The following is a 26,191-nucleotide window of genomic DNA, read 5'->3' on the forward strand; positions in this document are numbered from 1 at the left end:
GCAACAACCAGCTCATATCAGGTAAACATCTGAGAAGACTAGAAGAGATATATATATATATATATATATATATATATATATATATATATATATATTCTTTACACAAACATACAGTAAGGATCCCTTAAGGGAATAGTTCAACATTTTTGGAAACGCAGATCGATATCAGTATTATGTCTGTATGGTAAATATAAGAGGACAGCCAGCAGTTGGTTAGCTTAGCTTAGCACAAAGACTAGAAACATGGGTAAACAGCTAGCCTGGCTCTGTTTAAAGGTAACAAAATCCGCCCACCAACACTTTGAAATCTAAAGGCATCAAGATTCCTGAGGTTATTAACAACATAGCCTATACATAATCTATATAGTTTTTATTTTTATTTTTACACAAACGATATATAGGCCTACAAGTTAATTAACACGCTTTAGTGGGTTGGTAGGTGTTTTTTGTTACCTTAGGACAAATGTTTTCCTGCTAAACTAAATTAATCTGCCGGCTGCTGGCGTTAGCTCGATATTTACCATACCAGCACAAGAGTGGTATCAATCTTGTTTTCTAACTCTCGGCAAGAAAGTGCATAAACATATTTCCCAGAATGTCAGAACTAATCCTTTAAACCTGCATTTACTGATTAATAGGGATTCTTGGGGGCAGCATAATAAACCGCAAAGACTTAAGACCAAGATATCTGAAAAATAAACTCAATGGTGGACAAAGTAATGCCATCAGTGTTTCTATCAAACATATCTTATACCTTTCTGAACAGATACCAATATGTGTTTGTGATCCGCTCATATTAGCTGTTTCTTTGAGTCAGGCTCTGGTTTGGAGACTGTCTCAACTTTCTACAGGTGTACTCTACCATCACAAGTTTCATTACTTAATTAAATCTCATTGTGAGCTTGGAGAAAAAGCCAATGTGATTTAGTCGCCAATTCCCTAAAGCCATTCAGTCTAATTAACTTATTCTCTATGTGTGATGCATTTGTGTGTGTGTGTCTGTGTGTGCACATGTTTGAAACTGATTTGTAACTGCTGCTCCAGTCCAACACACCCCTGGGTTTCCAACTGCTGCCACTGTGCTGTCTGTTTAACTTCAAAGTTTAAAACGATGGAGGATCGTTAATATTTTTTGTCTGCAGTCTGTTTTCTCAAAATAAAGATCACAAAGACAGGAGGAGTCGATTCACTCTGTTGAAAGTGAATGAGTGTCTGTGTGAAGGTGACCCCACTCCCCCCCCCCCCCCCCCCTTGTCTTTGCCGAGCAATAGAAAACAACTTAGTGTGCATTTCTTACCTAACAGCAAATGCACGAAGCAGAGAGTCAACAAAGGAGGCAGTGAGCTAAATCCATATAAGCTCTATTGAAATTCCCCCTCTGAGTGCGCAGACTGCTTCGTGTTATTGTATTTTTGCCTTCTGTTGTTGGCAGTCTGCTTTAGGATGCTCATTACTTTCTGTCTATAATGATGATATCAAGCAATATCCTTCTCTTTCTTCTTCCTCCCCCACCCAGTGTGTACAGAGTCACAAATATGGTCTGAGGAGGCCTCTACGGATGCTTCTGGCGCGCACAATCACACCCAATAAAACAACTTTTGTTTTTGGATCATTAATATTTTGGCAGAAAGAGAAAGATTTGATGGAGTTGTTGCAGCTCTCAGAGAAAAATAAAAGATAAAGCATGCTCTGTTTTCAATGTTTCTCCCTCAAGCTATTGCATACCAGTAGACCAAAGGACTTCATAATGCTGTTATGGGCTGATGTAAGCACACGACCTCCTAGCACTGTGGCTGTGTCCACATGCGAGTGGCCACACAGACACCGAGAGCGACTGCTGTATTCTGTCAAGAGGACATTAGAGTGGCGACGAGTTGCTTGAAGTGAGTCCAAATTTAGACGCTCCAGCTCAAAGCTTCGACAGCTGATGGCTTTTCTTTTTGTTCTTCTATCGTACTTCTTTTCACAAAGGAAGCTCCAAAATAGTGAAATACTCTGATCCAGATATAGATAGATGAGCACAAGAGAAGAATTTAGTGTCCTGCACGCACACAAATACTATTTGTGTGCTACAAGGTGCCAGATCTTTATTCTACTTGAAGGAAGCATCATCTGATTTCACGATTTAGTACACCAGCAATTTAAAAGAGCCGGAGTTTGAGTGAAAATCTGCAGACTCTGAGTCCTCCTTAGTATATAATCCCTCAACCCTGAACTCTCTCAGTCTCAATCCAGGCTACAGGCCTCTTGAAGCTGCAGTTCTGATATCCACCAGCAGAGGCACAAATTAAACACAGCAGGGATTAATTTCCCCTCCTGGTGTATGATCTGTTAATCCAGCCAGTTTTTTTTGGATTATACTGTGGTGGTTAGGCTCCAATAATCATCTAGTTTGCATCAACATCTGTTTAGAATTGTCCAAAGTGTTTGCTGTGACCAGAACGTACAGCACGATGACCTAGATGCCAAGACACTGAAGTAAGTAAAGTGACAGTCAAAGTGAATCCACTGCTCTTCATGGATTATTTACTGGTTGCAAATGCACAGGGGTTTGTGTACAGTAATGTAGTTTTGTAGGGAGGATACTCACATTTCAAAAGCACATGTGGGCCCTTAAAACACACACACACACACACACACACACACACACACACACACACACACACTTACACACACACAGAGGCACTGCTGAGAGTGGCATAGAGGGACTGTCATCCTCAGTCGATTTCAGCAGCTCTTGATTTATGTGTTAAATATTGAATGAAACTTTACTTCACCCGCTTCGGAAAGTCATGCAGCCATGAAAAAGTAATGGCAACAAAAGGATTTGTCATATTTTGTTGAGCGTGGATTCATGTCATCATAGCAATTATGTAACTTTGACCAATTTAAACAGGGTGAATTTAAAACCACAAGTGCAGATGCTGTATGCTACTTGTTTTACCCCAACATTTCAAGATGCTAATAGAGTAAACCTGTAAAACGTTGAAGTGGGAGATGAATTTAAAAACAAACTTGCGATCAATTTACAATAATTACCACAAACGGAAGTTTGAGCCTTTGGGCTCCTTGAAGGGTCTGGGGCCCGGACAAGTTGTTGCCAATTTAGCCCTGTTGGTAAACCAGCTTTAAAATCTGCATTGCAAACTGTATGTTGTATTAAAAGTAATACTCCCAGAAAGTCTCTGCTCTCTATTAAAAAAAGGTGTCACATGTTAGCATGCTGCACGTTAGGACTTTAAGGGAAAAAAGTGCAGCCTTTAAACCTTTTATTTCCCAAATCCCCCCAAAATGGTTGCAGATAACTAATATGGGGTGAGGTGTATGTAATGTAGTGTACAACGATGTTCCGCCTGCATGTGACCGCCTGTGATCACAGTGAGCCTGAGGAAGCGCCTCTGGCAGTGTAGTGGGAGTGAAGCGCCTCCTGTGTTATTTCCCCTCCTCTCCATCTTTTTACGCCGAACCAGAACCATTCATCTCTCCCCTCCTTCAGGCTTCACATCCGGGTCATCCGCTAGCGTCTGTCTCTTGCGTCCGTGTGTCTGACAGTAACAATTATTTCTTCATCCGCCGCCGTGCTGTACTGCAGCCCTCTGCCCGACTGCGCGGCTCGCCGAGCGGACACTGCGCCTGGCGTGCACCGGTGATGATGGAGCCGTGAAGCTGCAGCCGGTCGCACAAAGGCAGGGATGAGACGGTAGGAGGCTTTTGTATGGGCCAGTCCGCGGTGAATAACTCGCCCTAACGATGTCTAAGAGCCTCAAGAAGAAAAACCACTGGACAAACAAAGTCCACGAAGCGGTGATCACCCGCGGAAAGGAAGGGGAGCTGGGGTTCGAGCTGAAGGGGGGCGCGGAGATCGGCCAGTTCCCCCACTTCGGCGAGGTGAAGCAGGGGAAGGGACTGATCCAGAGCGGCAAACTGGCCCAGGATGAGCTGCTGCTGGAGGTCAACAACATGCCAGTGGCCGGGCTCACCACCCGGGACGTGCTGGCCGTGATCAAACACTGCAAAGACCCGGTCCGCCTCAAATGTGTCAAGCAAGGTGAGATACGGTGAACATGAGAGGGGCTAGTAGCGCTGATTTAAGAGGCGGGGAGGAGTGTGTGCGTGTGTGTGTGTGTGTGTGTGTGTGTGTGTGTGTGCGCTGTGTTTGTGTGTGTCGCTGCATGGTTTGATTAAGATGCCATTTGTGCAGTCATCTGTCAGTCTGCACTAAAGGGACAAAGCACAGACCCATGCTTGGGCCTGTTTGTTATAATTACGAGACGTAATGATTGGTTTACTCCACCAGGATCAGTTACTATAATGATTAGCCTGTATGGAAGCCGGGAGCAGCCGCCGTTTGTTTATCACAGTGTCGCTGGTTCGATGCCACAGCCTGGAGGGGGTGTGTCCGTTTAGGCATCACGCCACAGCCTGCGGTTTTCTTCTTTTTTGATGGAGGACAGAGCTCGTTAAACCGAACAGGCCCGCGCCGTGGATGCAATGTTTTTCTCTTTGCTGCTGTTCAGACAGACAGACAGACAGACAGACAGACAGACAGACAGACAGACAGACAGACACTTTCTGTCTCATTGCAGTATAATTATGCACTGATGAAAAATTAAACTTTTGTAGCCAAATGCTTTCATGCTGATCAGCTCTGTGGTCAACTTGGTGTGCTTTAACTCCCGCCCCCCAGATTTCACAATTGCCTACAGACACACACACACACACACACACACACACACACACACACACACACACACACACAAACATATTTTGTTTTTGAAATGTCCCTGCGTTCAGAAGTGGAAAATAATTGTGCAGGTCTCTTCCAGTCATGCTTTGAGGAGCTTTTGAGTGTTTTGTTATTGTCAGCCGGTGCAGTGTTATGTGTGATTATTGTGGCCTCTGAAGCTCGAGGCTTGTTTGAATGTTTCTGAGCATAGCAGTGGATTTATGGCAACAGTGTTGACTGAGTGACCTGCTTCTGTCAGCCAGCGTGAAAGCAGACAGGGTCCCTATACGACTAGAACATCGGATTGTATTAAGAGCGGAGGAGATAGTTATCATCACACCCTCTGAGGCTCAGTTTAAGTCCTTATAAGTGGCTATAAGGGCTGCGTTCTCAGCCATGAAATGAGCATTTCAGTGGCTTGTTTCTGGGACACGAGAAGAGAATATAACAAACCAGTTATTTTTTTTATTGTTGGACAATGCCGAGTTTGCTCACCGAGGATTTGTCTTCACCCTCTTTGCCTGACTCTCAATCTCAGTGTTTCTGGGGGGTTGCGTCACTGTGATTGATTATTGAGTTAGAGCCACTGACAGTGTAAGAGTACTGTCCTGTGACGTGTGAGGGGTTAAATGCTAATGTGCACGTATCTATCCCCCTCCTCTCTTATCCATTTAAACATGAAGTTTATTGAACTACCCACCTCACACAGCTGAACGTGGTCTTTGAACGTCCTTGAGCACTCTGCTGTTTCTGCACTTGTTGTCGCCTTATATATATTCATGCTCTGTCTGTACCTCTTGCTGTCATTCGTCCATTTGACTTCTACCCAGTGGAGAGCAGAGTGCATTTATGGCAGTGTGCTTGCAGACAGTTGCTGACATGCTTGTGGCCCGCTGAGGAATCCTCTACAGTAGAAGCAGTCCGATCGCTCTGCTCAGAGGCCACACACGGCCAAAATCAGAGACGGATGTCCTGTCTGGGTGCACAATCATGTCTCACTGCCCATGCGAACATGCGCACACATTTACACATTTTAGCAGACTATTTTCAGTCAGGTAGAAACCCCCCTTCTGTCCCTGAGGGAGTACAACAGTGACAGCACGGCCTGATGGACCTCCAAAGTGAGCTCACAATCTGACTGTGCCCTGACCTCCTCTCACACACCGTTTCATCTGCACTCATCGCGGATTTCAGGGAACATGCACATCCAAATACGGGATACTGCTTTGTAAGGAAGGGACTATCATACAGCTTTTACTGGCCCAAACCTGTAAAATTATTTGTGGTACTGCTGCATTCTCAGCCCAATATAATGTTCATATATAAAATATATAGTTCTGTGTTGGCAAGTTTTCCTTGCACGGCACAACATGCAGGTGTGAGTATCTTCCACTATTGTCCAAAGACATCTTGTGCTACATACACTATACCGCTCAAAGGTTTGGTATCGCCTACCACAAAAGCTTGATTTGTTACAGTCAGATGGCTGAGAGGACTATACTCTGTATTTTTGAATTGTTTTTCATGAATTTAGGTTGTAGAAAGTCCTCTAAATAGATTTTATTTAGTATGAAGGTTTTGCAAAAAAAGTTATGTTTTGCACATGGAGAACAAAACACCCAGACGGACAATTGAAAGGGTAGAAAGAGCCAAAGGTCCCTCTGAGCAACAGAGGAATAATAATAGAAGAAATCAGCAGTCATTGGGAAAATAAACTGGAAGCTTTGCATCACAATGTGTGCAGATTTAAAAAAAATTTACAAGCTGGAATATTATCAGGTGCGTTGCTTTAGCAACGTGTTTCGTAAAACGTCACAATAGAAATAGAAGGTTAGTCTAGGGATGGCAGCATTGGAATATCAGCTGAACATACTACGGACTGACTGATCAGTTTAAACCTCTTCAATCTAACCACTGAATGGACCGCAGTCACTCCTGGACTGGAAAACTAATTCTAATCGAACGGTGTTTGTTGGTAAAAATGGTTCCAACAGTATTCTCACCTGGCATGTAACACTATGGGCACATCAACTAAATGAAAGTTTAAAATCATTCTTCTTCTTTTTGGACCAAAACTGTTTCAAATGTTGATAATATCTTTGGTGTCTGAATTCTACTCTTTTCGTCTCTGTTAAACTGATCCTCAATGAAGGAAAGAAAAAATAAAACGTTTGAACGATAGCGTAACTAACTACGAAATCAATTACCCAGTCAGTTGATGTTGTTTTGTAGAGAAATTATTTAAATGTGAGAGTAGAATTGCCAGGAAAGAAATGTTTGATTCTCCATCTCAAGAGGGCTGTTATTTATTCTCCCGCTGTGTGTGAGTGAGTGTGTGAGTGTGTGTGTGTGTGTGTGTGTGTGTGTGTGTGTCAAGGGTCTCAGTTCTCTGTCATGCAAATGGGTGTGCTGCAAATTAATCTCAACTAATGGCAGTACAGCAATATAACAACACAACATTTTCACAAGAAAATCAAAACAAAACAATTTGTATATTTATGTAAGTAAAACTCTGCAACCTTAACATCCTATTATCTGGAGCACAGGTGCAAAAGAATAACTGGATCAAGGCTCAATTCTATATAGCTGCTTCAGTTGCAGGGTCCTGGTGTTGTACATGCTCACTGGCACACTGTCACGACTTACTGGGACACTTAAATATAACAGAGCCATTGTTAGTGTTATTAGCAACACCTGTGCTGTTCCTGCTGACAAGTCAAAACGTCTGCTGTGAAAAAGGCCCACGACAGCAATCAGTGTAACATTACATGCACACTCTACTGAAAGGATTGTTTTTGAGCTTCAATGATAAGAATATTTCCAAATGCATTTCCAATTAAAAAACATTTATAGTTATCGATTTTCTTGTTGGTTACCAAATGAGTTACTGACTCTGTCCATCTGTTTGTATAATTATGTGGTAAACATCTTTTGTCCGTGTTCATCTCCCCATCAGCACCAAGCAGGAGTGAAGTGAAAACGGCTGCTGGGCTCAGTGAGGCAGATTTCTAAAAGTGCCATGAAGATCATAACCGTCGAGAGGTGTTAGAACAGTATGGAGAGAAGTGTGATCGAGTGTGTGTGTGTGTGTGTGTAAGTGAGAAAGGGAGGTGGAGTTTCAAAAGAAGAGTATGGTGAAGGTGTGAGAATACACACTTCGGAAAACAGAAAATTCCATCTTGTGATGTTTTCAGATTATGTTTAGCAGATTCCTCATTTAAAAAGTAAATAAATAATGATGTGTCTTTATTGTGCCAACTTGTCATAATGACTAATGCACAATGGACAAAATATTATGGTGATAACCTTGTCTTTGTCTTTCCTTTCTCCCTAATCAAGCAAAATTGCTACATATTTCAGTTCACACGACATTGTGCTTGAATGGTTTCATACGTTTTGGTTTGTAAGCTTCCTTTAAGTGCTGCTTAGCATTAGTTTTTTCCCTGTTTATTCTCCGTTTTTGGAAAAAAGGAAAACAATATTTCTCACAATTAAATAAGTATTGAACCTATAAATAACCCAGTCCTCTTTTTGGTTGCCTTTAATTGGCATGAATATTTTGTCATAAATAGCTATGGTGCAAATACAGTGATATAAATAATGTTAGTCAGCTATTTTTAACCTTTTTTCATTCAGATTACATTAGAGCCGTCATCCCAGGATGAATCCACAACAAATGTTCTGATTTACATAAGAAGAGAAAGAATATAAAAATGCTATTTTCCCTTCCGTGGATAAGAAATGCAGACTTAAAGCCAGAAACACCTCACTGCTTACTGATATTGCCTGTTTGTTCTTTCCAAATTGTGTTTTTGCCTCTCAGAGAGGAGTGTGGAGGAGAAAGACCCCAGGATGTTTCATCCATCTGAGTTTATGAGAACAATATGCGGCGGTTTCTGAGGAAAAACAACATGATTTCAAACTGTTAACATGCCCTTTAACATCAAAAGTGGAGCACAGCCGGCCTCGGCCGCACTGTGCAGCCGCTCTCGGCCAAAGCCTATATAGGCCAGGCTAGGTTAAGGAGCTCTCTATTTACTAATGAAACTGTAAACATGAATTAAGCAGATGAATAATATTAATTAGTCTTTTAAATTGTAACTTCCTTGTCCATTCCTATGACTGTACACAGCCCCCTTACTGTGGCACCTCAGTATCAGAACCAGAATCATTGCTAATTAATGTTCATTTTAAAACCCTGTGAAAAAATGTCTTAGATATGCATGTGGTGGCTGCGTTGAAGATATAATGCTGAACTGTAATGCTATAATTTTTAGGCTGAGCGTTAAGCTGCAAGTCGTACGTCATTCATTCAAACATAAACTTTGTTCGTAATGTTTGTATCCTTACAACTGAAAAAAAAACACCTTGCACAACAAACACAGTATTCATATTTTTAAACTTTACTTTTGCATAGGAAAGGATTTGTTGAGGAGGAATAATTGATGAGTTTGGCAAATGTCACGATATCTAACCGCGTTTTTGGTGGGAGTGGGGGAGCATATAGCTTCCCCAAACAAAGTGCAGAACAGAGCTGCCATATTTACTCTAAATTCTGATAAATTGGTTTAGCTCCCATTTCTCTTTTCTGTAACCCTACAAAATAACACAATAAAGCCATTAGCAGGCCCCTTGCCTTTGGAAGTAGGTTAATACTGTAGATAGAAGGTGTATCTAGTTAGTCGGACTTGCTAACGTTTACTCTATTCATACACTTTTCTTTTGCAATTTTTGGTTCTGGGAAAAGACACCATCCTCCAAACTCTTGATGTCCTGAGTATTGCATGCACATCTAGGCCTAGGCTCCCCATGCCTCGTTATAGATGTTAAGCTAAGATTGGATAAACGCAGTAAGTGGGAGGAGTTTAGCCAGCAGTAAATGTGAGCACAAATCTCAGATTCACTGTCCATGAAATAATTGGTGTATCATTTACATTTGAATGTTTCTAGAAAGTAGACCTTCGTGAATTGTTTGAAGTTGTCAAGTTTCCTGACTCGGCTGTCCATGTCGTGCCAGTCCTCTTAATGTGGGTACAGTACGGAGGGACAGATGGAGCGGAGGGAGAGAAGGCAACCTTCTTCTCCTCTTGTGTCGCTTTGTTGATGAAAAGCTTGAAGAATCAGTGCATAACATCCTGTCTGCTCTGCTGGTATTAATAACTCACCAAGAAATGAGTTCTGTCAGAAGCGAAGGACGATTTTATTGAGGCTAGAAGCTGCTGCAGCACGGCTCAGAGGATCAAACTAAAGCTGAGCCAGCCAATGACCAAATATCTAACCGGTCCAGTTAAGTGAATTAGGTCAATGTAATTCTCCTCACCATGGACATACTGCATGGGACAATCTGGGACTGTGCTGCTGCATGTGAAGTGTAGAGTCAATGTTTGTGTGACTAAGACATGACTGAAGGGAGGTTTTGTCAAAACAATTTGCTGTCCATCAGTCATCGGATCAGTTTCGTCCAACCACAATGATGTCAACTGTCTCATGCATTTGCTTCTTTTAGTAATAGTGGCCTATGATTGGTTGAGATGTCTTGCAATCTTGAGTCTCAGCTGGAGATTTTGGCCTTAACAACATAGTTATCGTTTTCGTAAAGAGTCAGGTTTAAAGGGTTTTCCAGAAGCACAGACTGATGGATCACCATGGCAATGTGACTTTATGATGCAGTGTGTGAGGAGGTCGTAAGTAATTCACACAAGTATGTTGCCAAGAAAAGCAGTTCATCTGGCTGAGATTAAACACCATATTCTTATGATTATTCATGATGTTTTTCTGTGTGTGTGTGCACATTATGTTTATTGTGGGAACAACAGGAAATGATAAGGTAGTTGATGCGTCTCTCTGTGTGTCATCTCAGCATTACATCAGATGTTTTGTTGAAATTAGATGATCAGAGGTAGCTGGTCATTAAAGTCATTAAATAAAAGATCCAGAGCACAAAGCGCCTGTTTAAAAATCAAATCCTATTCAAATCTTTTGAGTAGTTCTTTTTTGACAACTAACTTTTGGCACTGCAGAGTATATTTATATACTCAGTCTAAAAATGTCCACATCTTATCATGTCATCAGTGCTGAGCCAACGGACAGCATACGTCTGTCATTTTACATTTAAGAAAATATGTTTTTACAAGGCATATGTGTTGCAGCACGTGTAGACTCGGATGTGTGTGTTTGTGTTTGTATTTACACCTCCTCTTGATGGAGCATCAAGGTGGGAGGTACCGCAAACATTCCACCTCAAGACCATGTAAGATTTCGGGGGAATTGCCAGTATGGCTATGTTGTGGATCAAATGGTAAATAGTCTGTACTTGTACAGCGCTTTTCTAGTCTTCTGACCATTTAAAGCGCTTTAACACTACATGTCATCATTCATCTAACTAACCACTCATACCCACCATTCACCCATTCATACACTAATGGCAGCAGATGCATGCAAGGGGCTACCTGCCCATTCAAATTTGACTTAAGTGCAAGAAAACAGGCCCCTATCATAATATATTACTTTACTTATATTACTGATGCATCAATGCATGGGCAGCACCACACTGATGTACTTGGATCGAGGTCGAGCTTGTTTTAGATACCGTTGAGTTGTTTCATCTAAAACAATTCAGCATATTTTATAAATCGTGTTTAGAATGCAAAATGTCAATTTGCAAAGTAACTGTTGAATAGAGCTCTAAATAAATCAAATACATGTCCGGGGAGAAAAAAGTACCAGACTGAGAGTCACAACCATCTCTCACCTCTAGAGATGGAGGTCGCTGGGACATTTGGCTCATCACGACTGCTGCATCAACGTGAACAGAAAGTAATTCAGTCTGTACATGTGTGACATTGTGTGTCTGGTGACACACACACACACACACACACACACACAAACAAATTTACAGTAGAAGACATGACGTCTGCAAACAAATTGTTTGTACTGTATGTGCTGAAACAAGAGTCCCCCCCCCCCTCCCAGTTTGACAGAAGCATATCTTATTCAGTCAGGCATGGCGGCACAGAAGGCAGCAGATGGTTTTCATTCATTGACACACTGTAGATTAACCAGCAGCACTAATCTGATAGCTTCAGATCTGAATGAGAAGGATTATAAAAGCTGGCGTAAGGAGCCGCTCCAGAAACCTGAAACTGGTGGATGGCGACCAACAATGGCTGCGATTTAGTTACTTTCTAAAGAGGCTCACCATCATTCCTGAGCAGAATATCTTGGATTGGAGCCAAATCATAAACACAATGTTATGCTGTACATACACTGAATGTACAAAACATGAAAGACATCGTCACGATATTGAGTTAAAGCCCTTTTTATACATTCACACCTCAACTGTTTCAAAATCCTCTAATTTGTCTTCTTCTTTGTAATTTATGTTTTTTTTGAGGAAAATGAAGGGATAGTGTATTTCACCTGAATTTACCTCATCATTGTACCTCATATAATAGGTGCTTTAATGGTAATGCATCAGTTCATTACATATTAGGACTGATATAGATAAACTGCATATATTGCACTGCTGACATAATCATGTTCATTGCAGCAGCAAGCTTCTACTGGAAGAAATCTCAGCTGATGTGCCTCATTTGCATTCAGGATGATTTCATCACTGTAGTTGATGCTCCGTACCAGTAGAGGACAGTAACCATCTAATCAGTTAGTACTAAGTGCAGCTTCCCTCACTGCACTGGCACTTTAGAGATGATGCGGTTCATTTGACTGCTCAGTATTTTATCAGTAAAGGTCTGAACCTTTAGCGGTCATTCTCTCATCTGACAGTTGTCGCCGTCTGTAGTGCTGAACGGCTCCGTAACGCTCTATAAATGCTGTTGCTGATGTCACGAGGAGACTGGTGACTGTAATTATAACCAAAGCCTCTCTTCTGAGTTAAGTCTGTCTAGAATAATAGTTGTACTAAAGCTATAACATCCAGCTGGAACTACATGAACATATGTTGTATGTTTACTTGTTTGTGTCTATCTTATAGGCATGGTATAAGATTTCCACTTAAACCCTAAACATTTTAGTAGCACACAGTGGTATCTATCCATGCAGATAGTTTGGGTTTGATCAAACTCTGAGGTGTCAGCCTCCACACTGAAATAAGAGAGGTGAAAAATGATTTCCAAAGAAAATGGTCCACATTGTATCTCTGGAGTAGAGACACTTTCTGAAAACAAAAAAACATTGCTGCTGATGTTTCTCCTAATGTTGTTGGCACCAGAGACACAATTCTAGGCCAATAAAACCAAAGCTATCTGCATGGCCAGCTTTTTAGGAGTAGCCTAAATGTGAAAACGTGTCTGTTAGTGGAGGTTTGGAGGACCCAACCCTTTGATCCTTTACTTATATTTCACACTAGCTGAAAATGATGGCGTCTCCATCCAAATCCAGGTGATTACTACCAGCTTACTAACAAAATAACAAAACCACTCTGAATTCGGGCAGGATTCACATATGTTTCACGATTTAAGTGTTGACATCAGTGCTTCGTTAGCATTGTCTGATCCAGCTATGCATTTCATTTCAAATGGCTGTTTACATAATGTAATACATTTTTAGGCTTCTCTGGTAACAGTACAAATATTTGGAGCGATGTATTTGATCACGGTGGTCAGAATTTAATGAGTCAGAGCAGAACGTCTGCTTGGTGAAGAGCTTGTGAGAAGTTTTCCACCTGACTTGTTTGGATGTGAGTAATGGCCACTTCTTCTCACTGACTTTATGTGCTGTTCATATAGTTCATGCTAACATGTGACGAAGAAAAGAAAGGAGAAGTCAGGATAGTACAGTTCTACAATTCAATTCATTTTAGTTTGGATTAAGCAAAGGCGCCCGTAGTGATACAGACAGGCTTGATTAGACCGTTGCACTCAAATGAATCATTGGAGAGGAGAATCATTATGATCCTCAGAGGGCAGCGTTCTCTCTGCCACAGCTACAATAACTCATTTTTGTTTTTACTCTGAACACACCCTTGCTGGTTTTAACCCCTTGTGTTATTGACAACTGCACCCGCAAACCAATAAGTTTCTCATTACTCTCTGTTGTCTCTAAGGCTCCAATCTCTCGCTATTTTATCCCAATTGTTGTTACTCACTGCTAGAGAACAGATAAAGTGTTTCAGCCCACACACACCTTTTCCCTTCTCCAGAGTTTTATTCCTTGACTATTCTCCATCCTCTCTCCTCATTTTTCTGAAGCTCTCAGTAAGTCTGTTGCTTTAATTCCTATTAAGATGCATCCTGCTTGTTGTGTGAGGAGCGCAGCTTGAACTAGATGCAATCAGGGGTGACAAACATCTCCATATAGCCGCATTTAAAAGAGGAGCCACCACATACACAAAAAACACACACCTCCTCATGTCTCATCAGCAAAGATGTGCGAGGTGAGGGGAGACGAGGAATTAATTTGCTCGCTGTGGGAGGAGGAGGACGGTACATGGAATATTATGGTTGGAAATTCTTATAACCTCCCTCTTTTGATTTTAAAGTCACATTTATAATGTGGGCTTTCTCTTTATCGTGACTCAGAGGATGTAAATGTGTGTCTGGCCTTGATTACGGTGCTGTGGAGAAAGACATGGAGGAACGTCATCATTAAGACTAGTCTGAGGATGGGGGGGATCAATATTAAGACCTTTAGGAGAGAGGCTCTGTCATTTACTATTAATAATGAGCCCTGCCGCCTGCTGTAATAACGTCATTAGCGGTACTGGAAACAGATACTTCATCCACAAGTAAATGGCCTCACAATACACCCACATGTAGAAACTATCGCTATATATACGGTGTAATTCACATACACATCTCACACACACACACACACACACACACACACACACAGAGGTCAGAACAGGGTAGCATAAACAGGACGACTGGAGAGGTGGATGAGGAGACAAAGGAGATGGGACAAAGGACGAACGGAGAGGAGACACGAGTGGCTGGAGGGAAATGGAGAGGGAAATTGGATATGTTCTTTAGAGAAGACATAAGACAGAACTTTATTAATCCGGAAGGATTTCTTTTTGTGCTTAAGTTACTCAATATACATATACAATGGACATATATGCACAACAGTTTGTATAGTATACGAAAATAAAATGTAATAAAACAAAAGACACACAAAATAGAGAAATCATTGTGCAGGGTCCTGGTTATTAAACTTACAAGCAATGAAATTAACTGTACAGCAGTGATTCTTATTAAAAAAGGAATCAAGTCAAATTGTATTCAAATCATATTTGTAAATGACCCACATACATAGCTGGTTTCACACCATATATGTGTAAAGGTTGTGTTTTTAAAGCCTATTTTCTACTCTGGCTTTTATTTAGTTACTCCCTTATTTTGGAAGTTTGAAAACGGAAATTGACAGTAACGTTGAAATACTGCGAAGCTCGGAAATTGCTTCTACTAATTAACAATGGGAGAGTCTAATTGGCTCCAGTCGAAGGTGGCAACAAGGTACGTTCAATTAATTTAAATGTTAAGTTTTGAGTCTATTTTTTGTGGTTAAGTTAGTTTGCTAAGTTTGTGTCGCTATTAGCCAAGTAACATTTATGTAATGGTTACTATTCCGTTTATTTTATATTCTGTTGGTTTTAAATTACCACTATAAACAGGAGTCAAGGCTTACTTTATTGTTCTGTGATGCTACAACATTATATACAGAAGACACTTTTCCACATTAGCTTAACTCCGGCTAACTAGCATGTTGTTTTGCTTAAATAAAGTGTGCTAATCTAACGTTAAATCTTGATAGTATCGCTAGTATCAGACCACTTTTGCTTCTTTATAGTTATCATCGGAATACATTTTTTCACAGCAGACATTTTGACTTGTTACCGTAAAATCCCAGGTGCAACTAACTAATAACACTGGTGATGGCTCCAGTAACGTTGATAATTGCACTGCAGCAATTAGTACTGTTATTAGTTACACCTGTGTTTTGACAAGCCAAATTGTTTGCAATGATGATTATGTATGTCAGTGTCCGTCTGTGTTTTCAGTCATTGACCCCGGTGCTGAAGATGATGTGTTTGTAGTAGCTTCTAGAATTTGGATGAGAAAGCAGACAAAGACATGTTCCTCCTTTTTCTTGTGTACGTGTGTTCCAGTCCAGAGTTGATGCGCTGACTCCCGCCCTGCAGTTTTGCACTCCTCTGTAGCCTGTGTGACCTCTTGTGGGAGTGCAGGCAAGCTATCGATCAGCAAGAATCTGTCTCTCCGTTTTGTTTTCCATGACAACCACTCGGGTACAGCACCACTTCACCTTCGTTCTCCACAGACGCCCCCGTCCATCAGCTCAAATCTTGGCCTTTAACTGGCCAGACAGCCCTACAATTTATTCCAACTGGTAACATGTTATGTCTTTGTCGCTTGGATCAGATCAGGTGTTTGTTTGTGGTATGTGTCAGGTGCAGCTGTGCTTTAGTTAGGGGAAATGGAGAGATTGTTTATGTGTCAAGCATAAGTATTGCGTGTCTATCTTTGACAGGATGTTGCACCATGTTTAACTCTCACTGTCTTTTTGTGTTCTTCTGATTATGAGGTTTCATTTGCAAGTATGTATGAACATGTTGCTGTGTGTGCATAGGCAGAAAGACTTAGCATGCCAGCATGCCTTCCTGAAGCGTGACTTCAGGGTTGTTTGCACTTAAGAGTTGAGCAGTTAAACTTTGTGAAGAGAGAAAGTTAGAGAATCAATGTGGCATGACTGTGCTTCCCTCCTCTCTGAGCCTCCTGGGAGAGTGGGCATGTCAGACCTCATTATGCCTTCCCAAATCAAACAAAATGGCTCCTTTTGGTTTCTACCAGGCAGCAACCTCCAGTTCTGAAAAGTGAAGCCAATGTGGAAGTGCCCAAACTGCAGTTCCTCAAATGGCCACTTGAGGCTGCCTCCAAAAATCTTCATCAGCCCGCATGTTTAAATGCCTAACTTTACAGCAGAAATAAACCTGTCTACAGCCTGGTACAAAAAATGGTTTTGGTCTCTTGAGATAATTTCAACTGCACGGGGTGCATTTGAAGGTATCTAACCTGTTTAAATTATATTAAGGCTTAAAGTTAGGCATAATTGAGGGTGTGGCCGCTTTGAGTGACAGGTGGGTGCCTTATCAGGTTGCTCTGCTGTCACCCCGGCTGCCTCAGCACCATCGATGATCCACCTCTTTTCACGTTTTTCAAGTTAGGCAGTGTCGTCAATGCCAAGAAATGCCACCTACCTTCACAACGGAAACACATGGGTGACGTCACAGAGACTACGTCCATATTTTAAATAGTCTCTGTACCTTTAAACTTGCATTCTTTCAAATGGCCATCAGATGGTGACTCTGACGTGTGCCATAAGAAGTCTGATTGTATAGAAGTCGATGAGAATACAACTCTACTTCTCACTTGATTTATTACCCCAGTAAACATGAGTTTATGGTCTCAATTGTGAGTTTCAACTCTTCTTTAATGCAGCATGATGTCCATTTTATGAATTATGATCCTATACGAGTAAAATAGATGATGAAGCAGGATAGATCCGCCCTCTAGTGTCACTTCTGGTTGCAAAAAACAAGATGGCTACGGCCAAAAACCAAGATGGCGACGGACAAAATTCCAAACTCAAGGCTTCAAAACTGTAGTCCCCAAACCAGTGTGTGACATCACAGTGACTATGTCCACTTCTTATATACAGTCTATGGTTTCTACATATATCTGCTTGCCTTGTTAGAATAGAGTAGGTCTGTCAGCCTTTTTCTGATATTGGCTTTTCAATTAGATCTAGTGTTGAGCTGTTCCTATTACAGTGAGGCTAAAAACCTCTAGATGATTTAGCAATTTGTCAGCATTAAATTATTTGTCAACTATTTTGAAAGTCAATTTATTGTTTGGGTTATTTTTCAAGCAAAAAATATGTAAACATTCATTGTTTTTTAGCTTCTCAGATATGAGAAGTTGCTGCTTCTCTTTTTTGTAAACTGAATATTTTTGGTTGGACCAAACAAGACATTAAAAGATATCTTCACTTTGGAATGTGAACTTTTGAAATTGTGTAGACTGCATGATTAATCAAAAAAGTAATTGTTGGAATAATACAACAAAGGACACCATAGGTCACGGAAATACATAAATTACACCATACAACAAAAATCCACGGTCAAAAACAAAAGAGCACTCCAAAGTACAAACAGCCAGTGAGTGCTATTATTATTAAATAAAGTGTAATAATTAAAGAATCAAGCCAAACATCAAAACACTACCATAACAGTGGCAGATTGAGACCTTGGCCAAACATAAACTCAAAGTATGTCAAAGTATTACAATCAAAAATCATGCCTTCGTCTGAATAAATGAAAGAAACGTGCACAAAGCAGGAGAGAATAAAATCAGTGTGATGTTATAATAGAAATAAAAGCAGAGATAAATTGTATGGCATGCTCGTTAGCTTGGCCTCAGGATGAGGATGACGGCTTATCAAGATAAGTGACAGGTAGTGTGATCTTGAACTGCTGAGGGCACGAAGGGCAGGATTAACAATTTATTTACAGTATCTATCTCTGGAAAGTACTATTATTATTATCAGGCCTGCTGTGTTGCATCGTTATTATCCGTGCACTGTAGTTTCATCTGTAAACCACAAAGATGGAAAGATGAACGACAACTTGTGAATGTGTAAATTGTTTAAACAATGTAAAAAAATAATATTTGCATTAGTTTGGGTTTGGTCTTAAATTTAGGATTAGGGTTAGATATTCATAGTACACTATTTTGAATAATAACGAGCTAAACATGATCCTATCTAATCTAATAGCTCTTGTTAAGGATGGATTTGTTTCATTTTTACTGTGTTCTCATTTGAAATGGAAGAGTTGCTGTTGTGAGTTTCATACGAGTGTCTCTTACCTTTCTGCTGCACATTGAATTGTAGGACGACACCGGGCTGAAAGCTCCGCTCGTGTGGGGGCATGGACCTCTGTTTCATGTCCCCCCCTTATCTCTCTTTCCACATTTCCTGTCTGCCTCTCAGCCATACTCTATACTAACAATTGAGAGCAAAAATGCCCAAAACAATAAAATGATTTTAGTATGTTGGTATTTCATGTTTTTTCCCCCCATATACTGAAATCACATTTATAATAGATGATAATGAAATGATTAACCTTGAAACACAGAACCAGTGTTGCTCATTTGTACAGTGGTGTGCTAGGTAAGTCAGGAGCTGTCTGCCATATAAACATAAAGATGCCTATTATTTGTGCCTAAGGCAACAAACAAAGGCGTTAGATTATATAGATATGGCAGAAACCATTCATACATCACTCTCTGTAAAACGGAGGTCTTGTTGATTCCCAGGCTTTCTTTGAAAAAATGGAAAGCTGTACCTGGTTGAAGATACGATGTGTCCTGATGTTCACTGTCACGCGGTCGGAACCATTTATTGCATTGTTTGTATCGTACAGACTCTGTTTCTACATTTGCATCCAAGCAGCATGATAAACACAGTTAACTCACCCAGCAGTAACAGAGCAGACACATACTCTGAGATATTGAACAAATAAACTCAACAGACGAGCCCATAGAGACCCACTGTACCATTGCATCGTGTGTTGATTGATAAGGTGGAGGCTGCTGTAGTGGAGGGACTTCCAGCAGCTCCACCAGTAATCGGTAATAGCAGTTTGTGTTTAGCAGCTGCTGCAGGGAGGAATGTGGATCTGACAGCTTGAATGAGGCCCCATGTTGAAATCTTCTTTTTCCCTTTTTTTTGAATCGGCTGATGGTCAGTTGATGGAGCAGGAGACGATGTGACCTGCATGGACTAATGTAGTGCTTCACTGAGCAGAAGCTTCGCTGACTACTATCCGCCTTGATGAGTTTGTGATTGATCGTGGCTGTCACCGGTTTCCCTTTTGACTTGCGACTCATTTTTGGACATCTATACAATAGTTTTTCCCCGGAATGTTTCCTGCTTTGTTGAAGCAGCTAGCCACAAAACAAATTGACTTTGATGTTTACTGCATCAAGATTTACTCTCGAGCTTGCTAAATTTACCTAATTGAAGAGTTATACCTATAAAGCCTCTGTAAATACACACATCCTCCTGTACACTCGGCTGTGCTCTGATCTGAGTGCTCATATCACGAGCGTGTGTCTTGTGTCGGTGTTTGTTTATTCCTTGTATTTAGACCAAACCTTGCCCAAGACGGCGCTCAAGGCATCTTCACTGGCGTCTGCAGCTATGAGCTCATCTCTCATCCCTCCGTATGAGTGTGTGTTACCTCAGTGTGACATATGCTGCTGTTGCGTTTCACAGTATTTCTCTCTATTCAGATATGTTTACACAAGGTCAAACAGGGAGAGCATCTGGTGGGCGACAAGCAGATTATTTGAGGAATGTCAGGGAGCATCTGGGTGCACTCACACAAACACACACTCAGAAATACAGACACACAAAAACATCTATTTTATACTCTCACTCAATATCTCTCTCTCTCTCTCTCTCTCTCTCTCTCTCTCTCTTGCACACACGCAAACATTCACCATGCAAATGCACAAACAGTGCAGTAAAAGCAGCAGCAGATAGGGGCCACTGCAGGACTGTGGAAGCAGTCTGGCCAATCGGCTGGCAGGTCGTTTGGAGCCCGGCTTCCCACTGGCACATCTCCTTCTCCTCTCTTTTCTCCCGATGGTCGTCGTCTCGTTACATCTCTCCGTGTCTCTCTGCGTCTCCCTTCCCCCTCGTCCTCCTCGTCTTCTCTGGGATTAACATTGGCTGCAGCCAGGTGCCGAGTGTGTATGGTGGAACTGCGGTGGAGAAGCAGAGGCAGGAAGGAGGAAAGTGAGGTTTCAGCAGAAGATGTTCGGTGGTTGGTTGCAAGGCTAGAGGACGCCTGGGAGGACAGGCTGTCTGTGGATGTATACCTGTGGAGAAAGGACTGCTTTTGCCAACATCTGGGCTAGCTGCTGATGAGGTGCCTGGGCTGCACTGCCTTTTTCTTCACCCTGTCTGTCCGTCTATCCATCTCTCTGTGCACATATGTCTGTGTGTGTTGGTGTGCATGTATAAATACGTGTGTGTCGGTGTCTGTGCATGTCAAAGATATGGCCTATGCCTGAATACATAGCTGTATGATGGGATTATTTATTTTTTTACCATTCTGAGAACTGCGACAGTCCTGATAATGTAAATCAAGATTTCATCCCGTCTTCCTTTGTTTTCTGGCTGTCTCCTCTCTCCTCTCCTCTCCTCTCCTCTCCTTTCCTCTTTCCCTTCCTCTGGCTTTGCTGTTTGTGAATCAATTCCCAATGCCTCGAAGCCTCGCTAAAATGGTGTCAGTTTACATAAGATGTTATTCCAAAAGGATTCATTACTGCAAAATCACAGAGTCAGCTGTGTCAGCAACATACATACCGGTATCTGCGGAGTCTGTGTGCAGTGTAAAGAATCTCTTCTCCGACGGTACGCTGTATGTTCTCTTTGTGGTACGCGCTGCACAATCTCAACCGGTAGGCCGAACGCTGTCAATTCAATTTGGCAGGAGGTCGCTAGAATATGCATAAGTGACATGTTTTTCATTTGTAAATGCCCGGCATGTAACCTCATCCCCCCCCCCCCCCCCCCCCCCGCTGTCTGATGTGATAGTCATGCATACCGAATGTTGTGTGGAAAATAAGTTCTCCTCCTCTCATCCTCCTGGGCTTCTTTGGTTTGGGATGAAGGGAGGAGAAACAATTCATGGACATTATCATACAGCGTGTGTGCAGCACAGATATATTTGCCTGCTCTTAGTCCTCTGCCTTCACTTATGTCTGTCACTTATTTTACTGTGTTTCAGGAAGATAGAAATAATAAGCAGAGACAGGCAGAGATGGGGGGGGGGGGGGGGGGGGGGGTGAGCTTCTGTCCTCTGTAGGCCTTTGTCACCCAACCTGCTGACACCGCATATTTAGCCCCAAGGGGATCACTGGTTTACACAATTACCATGATCTGTGTGTGTGTGTGTGTGTGTGTGTGTGTGTGTGTGTTTACTTCAGTGTGTGTAGTAGACTCTGCTTTTTTGCTTTGGTGTGAAAATCAGTGCAAGCTTTCAATCTGATTAAGCCATTTTGCCTCTTTTTGAATCACAAAAGCTTGCTTTTTTCTTTAACACCCTCAACATACAGTTTTCCTCCTTTACGTCTCTTAAGGAGTTTTAAGGTTGTTAAGAATCATCTTTCTTCAATATCTTCTTCTTCAACGTCTAACAGTTGGGACAAACTGTGCATTCTGTATCAGCTTGTACCAACTCTTTGTTGAAGCAATATAATGTTTGCTTTTTTTTTAATGTTCATGTTCTGTGGGTTTGAGCGTGTTTTAGATGCACAGAATGAGTGTAATGACTGGCCTCGTCGGCAGGCTGCTTGTTCTTCCAGTGGAGCGAGAGCCTTTCACTTGTTTCCAATACAGTGTGACTTGCATCACAATTGATCTAGAGCCAATCTTGAAACCAAACTCAATGAAATACTTGGATATTACTCCAACAAAAAGTCAGGCTATAGGTTCGGCGTGTCATGTTATCGAATGAAAGCGAGCTCTAATCTCTCTCTTCCCGTGTTTGTGTTCAGGTGGGGTGGTTGACAAGGATTTGCGGCACTACCTCAACCTGCGTTTCTCCAAGGGCTCAGTGGACCACGACCACCAGCAGATCATCAGAGACAACCTCTACCTCCGCACCGTTCCATGTGAGTCCACATCACCCGCCTCTCTGCTGTCTTCTGGCTTTCATTCATTCCTCTTTGATCTCTTTGTCATTGTTTTTTTCTATCTTTCATAGATATAATTTCACCTCCAGCTCTCTTTAATTCTCTCTCTCTCTTTTTTAGTGGTCCCTTGCCCGTGGGACGTTGCCCTTGTGTTTTTACATCACGCTCTTTCTCTCCGTCTCTGCCCGTCTATCGCTCCTTCCTCTCAGTCAATCGTCCGGCTGCTGAGCTCTCAGCCTGAGGTTTCCACGGCAACCACCCTCTTGTCTCGAGGCCTGCGTTGCCTTGACGCCCTACACCCCCCCCCCCCCCCCCCCCCCCAGCACACGCTAGACATGCACAACACACACGCGGATACACAAAGACAACGCGTCACTCTCTACGATGTACATTAGTGTCTCTTATAGTTTTACACAAATAAAAGACACATCTTTCAAATCCTCACACATAAACGTCATGCCTGTGGGTTGCATGTGGAATCTGTGTTTACATCGGGTTATCAGTGCGCGTGCCTGTTGGGCAACGATGTCATTGTCGTGATTTACATTGAGGGGATGCTGTCCCCAGCAACTCTGCCTGCTCTCAGTACAACAAGCAGCTCGTGAATCAGCTTCTCTGGAGACCTGAAACTGCTCCGATGCTCGACTCTGCAGAATACACGTTACTCCTTTTATGCGGCATGTGGACTACTGCACTGTGATTTGATGTTCGTTAAAGGGATTTGTACTCATTTGACATTTTTCAGAATCCTCTGTTAACTCGGTCAAAGGTGTGTTTTTTTAACTCGGTAAAGGTGGTTGAGTTGAATCAACCGGCCTTTTGGCTGTTCGCGAACAGAGAAAGCAAAGCTAGGTTCTGACGTCAGAGATAGTTGTTCTTGTGTTGGCTGAGCTCTTCTACTATGCTAGATGTCCTCTGCCGGTGTGTTGAGTCGCTGACACAGAAGTGATTGTTTGATACGCTCCCACAGCTGCACAGTCCTGAGCCTCTCTTTCCTTCCTCTCCTCCCTCCCTCTCTCCTGTCGTCTTCATCTCTCTGCTATCACTCTTTGCTCTCTCTCATGTTCCCCCTGCTTCTCCCTCCTTCTCTGCCTCTTTGATTTCTCTTGGTCACCACCATCACATTTTCACTACCTTTCAATTACAAAACTAACTCCAGACAACCCACTTTCCTATTTTCTATCTATCTCTGCTTGTTGGCTGTGTAATAGTGCAGCGAAGGCGGACTGACATGGTGACAACTGAGGTGATGGGGACCGGCTGAGGTTCCTCACAGCCTTCAGCCCTGTCACGCTATGGGCCCCTTTTGGTACCATAAACCATATAGTTTCGCCACTGGGCATTTTGGAATTATTCTATAACTGCCTGATCGCGATTATAGCTGGCCACAATCATCTTGTATAGCCTTTGAATTTCCGCTATTTAAGGGAACTTAATGCCAATGTTACAAATGTGGCAACAAAAAGAAAGTAAATTAGATGTGTACACGCTGGGTAAATACAGAGCCTACCTGAGCCCAAAGTTCCAATGTGAGGAAAAAACAAACATGGAAAAGAGAGCTTGGCTGTCTAGATCTTACTGCTGTTGGAAAGCAAAATAATGACAGAGAGGTGTCCATAATAGCTCTCTTGAGTCTCCCCTATGGGTGCAGCAGTGTGTTTGACAGCTCTGGGGAAAGTTATGCCGGAGTTGTCGCTTCCATAGCTTTTTGAATTATATATTTTGAATTAAAATGTTTTGGAAACATTGTGTTTTAAGAATAAAGTGGGTCAGTTTAGAAATAGTGCATAGTACCAGTGTATGGTCAATCAAAAGAGAGAGAGAGAGTGACGGTGGATACGCTCAGAGCAGACCGGTAGTAAATGTACAGTGCAACGTGAGCAACTTCAACCCTGAAGGCAAAACAACGAAATCAGGAACAGTTAATACAGGCTTTGTGATTCTCTGTTTCATATTAACATTTGAAAATAAAGTCAAGCTTCCTCCTATTGTCTTGAACCACCCTTGTGTTACATTTGGTCAGCCTACACAACAGCTTTACAGCAAGCTAAATCTATGTGCAGCAGAGCCCGAGGTGAAACATTGTTTCAGCAAACTATCTGATGACTAATGAACACCTTTGCCAATGATCGCATCACTCCGATGAGCAGCTATTGAAATTCACAACATTTATGTCTAGTTGCAAATCCAAACAACAGCACCACTGTGGTATAAAGTGAACACAATAAGACAATTAAATCATTCATCTCAAATTGCCAATTATTTGTATGGCAATCGTCAACTAAAGTTCATGATTGTGACAGCCCTATTCGTCACCACGTTTCAATTGTAGCCGCCTCGCAGCCCTTTGTGAGAATGAAAAGTCAGTTGTTCTGTGTGACGTGCGCGCGGTAATGACATCCCCATAATTAACTGCCTATCACTTGACAAAGCTGATACATTGTAATGAAGATTATCGAAAATTCCGATTCATAGACCACCTGCCCAGCAGCTTTGAAATACATGTGATATTACAGTGATTCACAAAATGCGGCTTAATCTCAGCAATGTGATTTAATTTGCCTTTGGTCAGCAGGTCATCCACTGCATATGAGGATGTTTCATTGCATGACTTCGTGGCTCCAGACCAGCTTTTCCACTGGTAACACTGTTTTCTTACAGCATGGTATTAATCAGTGGTGGAACGTAATTAATTATTGTACTGAAGTACAATTTTGATGCTACTTTCTACTCCACTACATGTCAGACGGAAACATTCTAACTACATTAAAATACATCTGACATGTTTCTGCATTAATAATAATAATCAAATATTATCGTATATAATAATGCTCAGTCACTTTGGTCACCAGTGGCCTCTGAGTCAGAACATGTATCTCCCTCCCCATCAGCCTCCTCCTCTCTCTCATTTGGACTTTTAAAATAATCAGCTATAGGCCGCTTGATTTTTGGAACACGTTAACGGCTGAATTGTTCCGTTACGCTACATGCATTCGCATCACGCTCTGTGCACTGCTACGTACATGCTTAATTACTCTCAACTCGCGCACATAAAAAACAGGAGTATGTATGTGATACAAGCGCGCAGAGCGAGCGCAAAAGCATCCTTGCGAGCACGAGACTTTGGAGGCTAGAATGGAATAGACAGTGGCTGGTGTATCCTGTCCGGAGGGGACATCAATGATAATGTCATCATGCACTCAAACATCTGAAATCTGATCTCACACACTCACCAAAAATCATTTTGGTCGCATTCTGGAGCCTTTGCTCAACCATCAAAGTGACACAGCATCAGGCGGCTAGAAAAGAGGGATGATGGTTCTGAGAGCTGCGCCGCTCGTCCCCGGCAGGCTGTTTGTTGTTGTGGTTTGGAGCGTTACAAAATCAGTGTTTTTCTCCAGTGTCTGCATCGCTCTGACCATGCTGTCAGTGCGAGTCTGTCAGCTTGACAAGCAGACGCCACTCTGCATCACAGCATGCTGTCACATTGAAGGACGTGTGTGTGTGTGTGTGTGTGTGTGTGTGTGTGTGTGTGTGTGTGTGTGTGTGTGTGTGAGTGTGCGCGGATGCTTTCATACAGCTAGAAGGCTCACATGCTAACGTCAACTCCTGCATCCTGTTACATCACTTGACTCAAGGATTGGCTGTTTTTTCTGAGAATTTGGGAGGGATGGGAATATAACTTCAGATTGGCCTCACAGTTTACAGGTTGAAATATTTTATA

General features: G+C 42.0%; 1 protein-coding gene across 1 annotated transcript in view; it reads left to right on the forward strand.

Moving 5' to 3' along the window:
• Positions 1–3,750: 3,750 nt before the first annotated feature.
• The window catches only part of magi2b (membrane associated guanylate kinase, WW and PDZ domain containing 2b), a 68,413-nt gene continuing 45,972 nt past the window's right edge, over positions 3,751–26,191 (forward strand). The window contains exons 1-2 of the mRNA XM_076089862.1: positions 3,751–4,048; positions 22,330–22,446. Coding sequence (XP_075945977.1) covers positions 3,751–4,048; positions 22,330–22,446 — 415 coding nt within the window. The remainder of the gene's footprint in view (positions 4,049–22,329; positions 22,447–26,191) is intronic.

Source organism: Anarhichas minor, unplaced genomic scaffold, assembly GCF_050575085.1.
Source record: "Anarhichas minor isolate MPS153535 unplaced genomic scaffold, ASM5057508v1 ptg000011l, whole genome shotgun sequence".
Taxonomy (NCBI): Eukaryota; Metazoa; Chordata; class Actinopteri; order Perciformes; family Anarhichadidae; genus Anarhichas; species Anarhichas minor.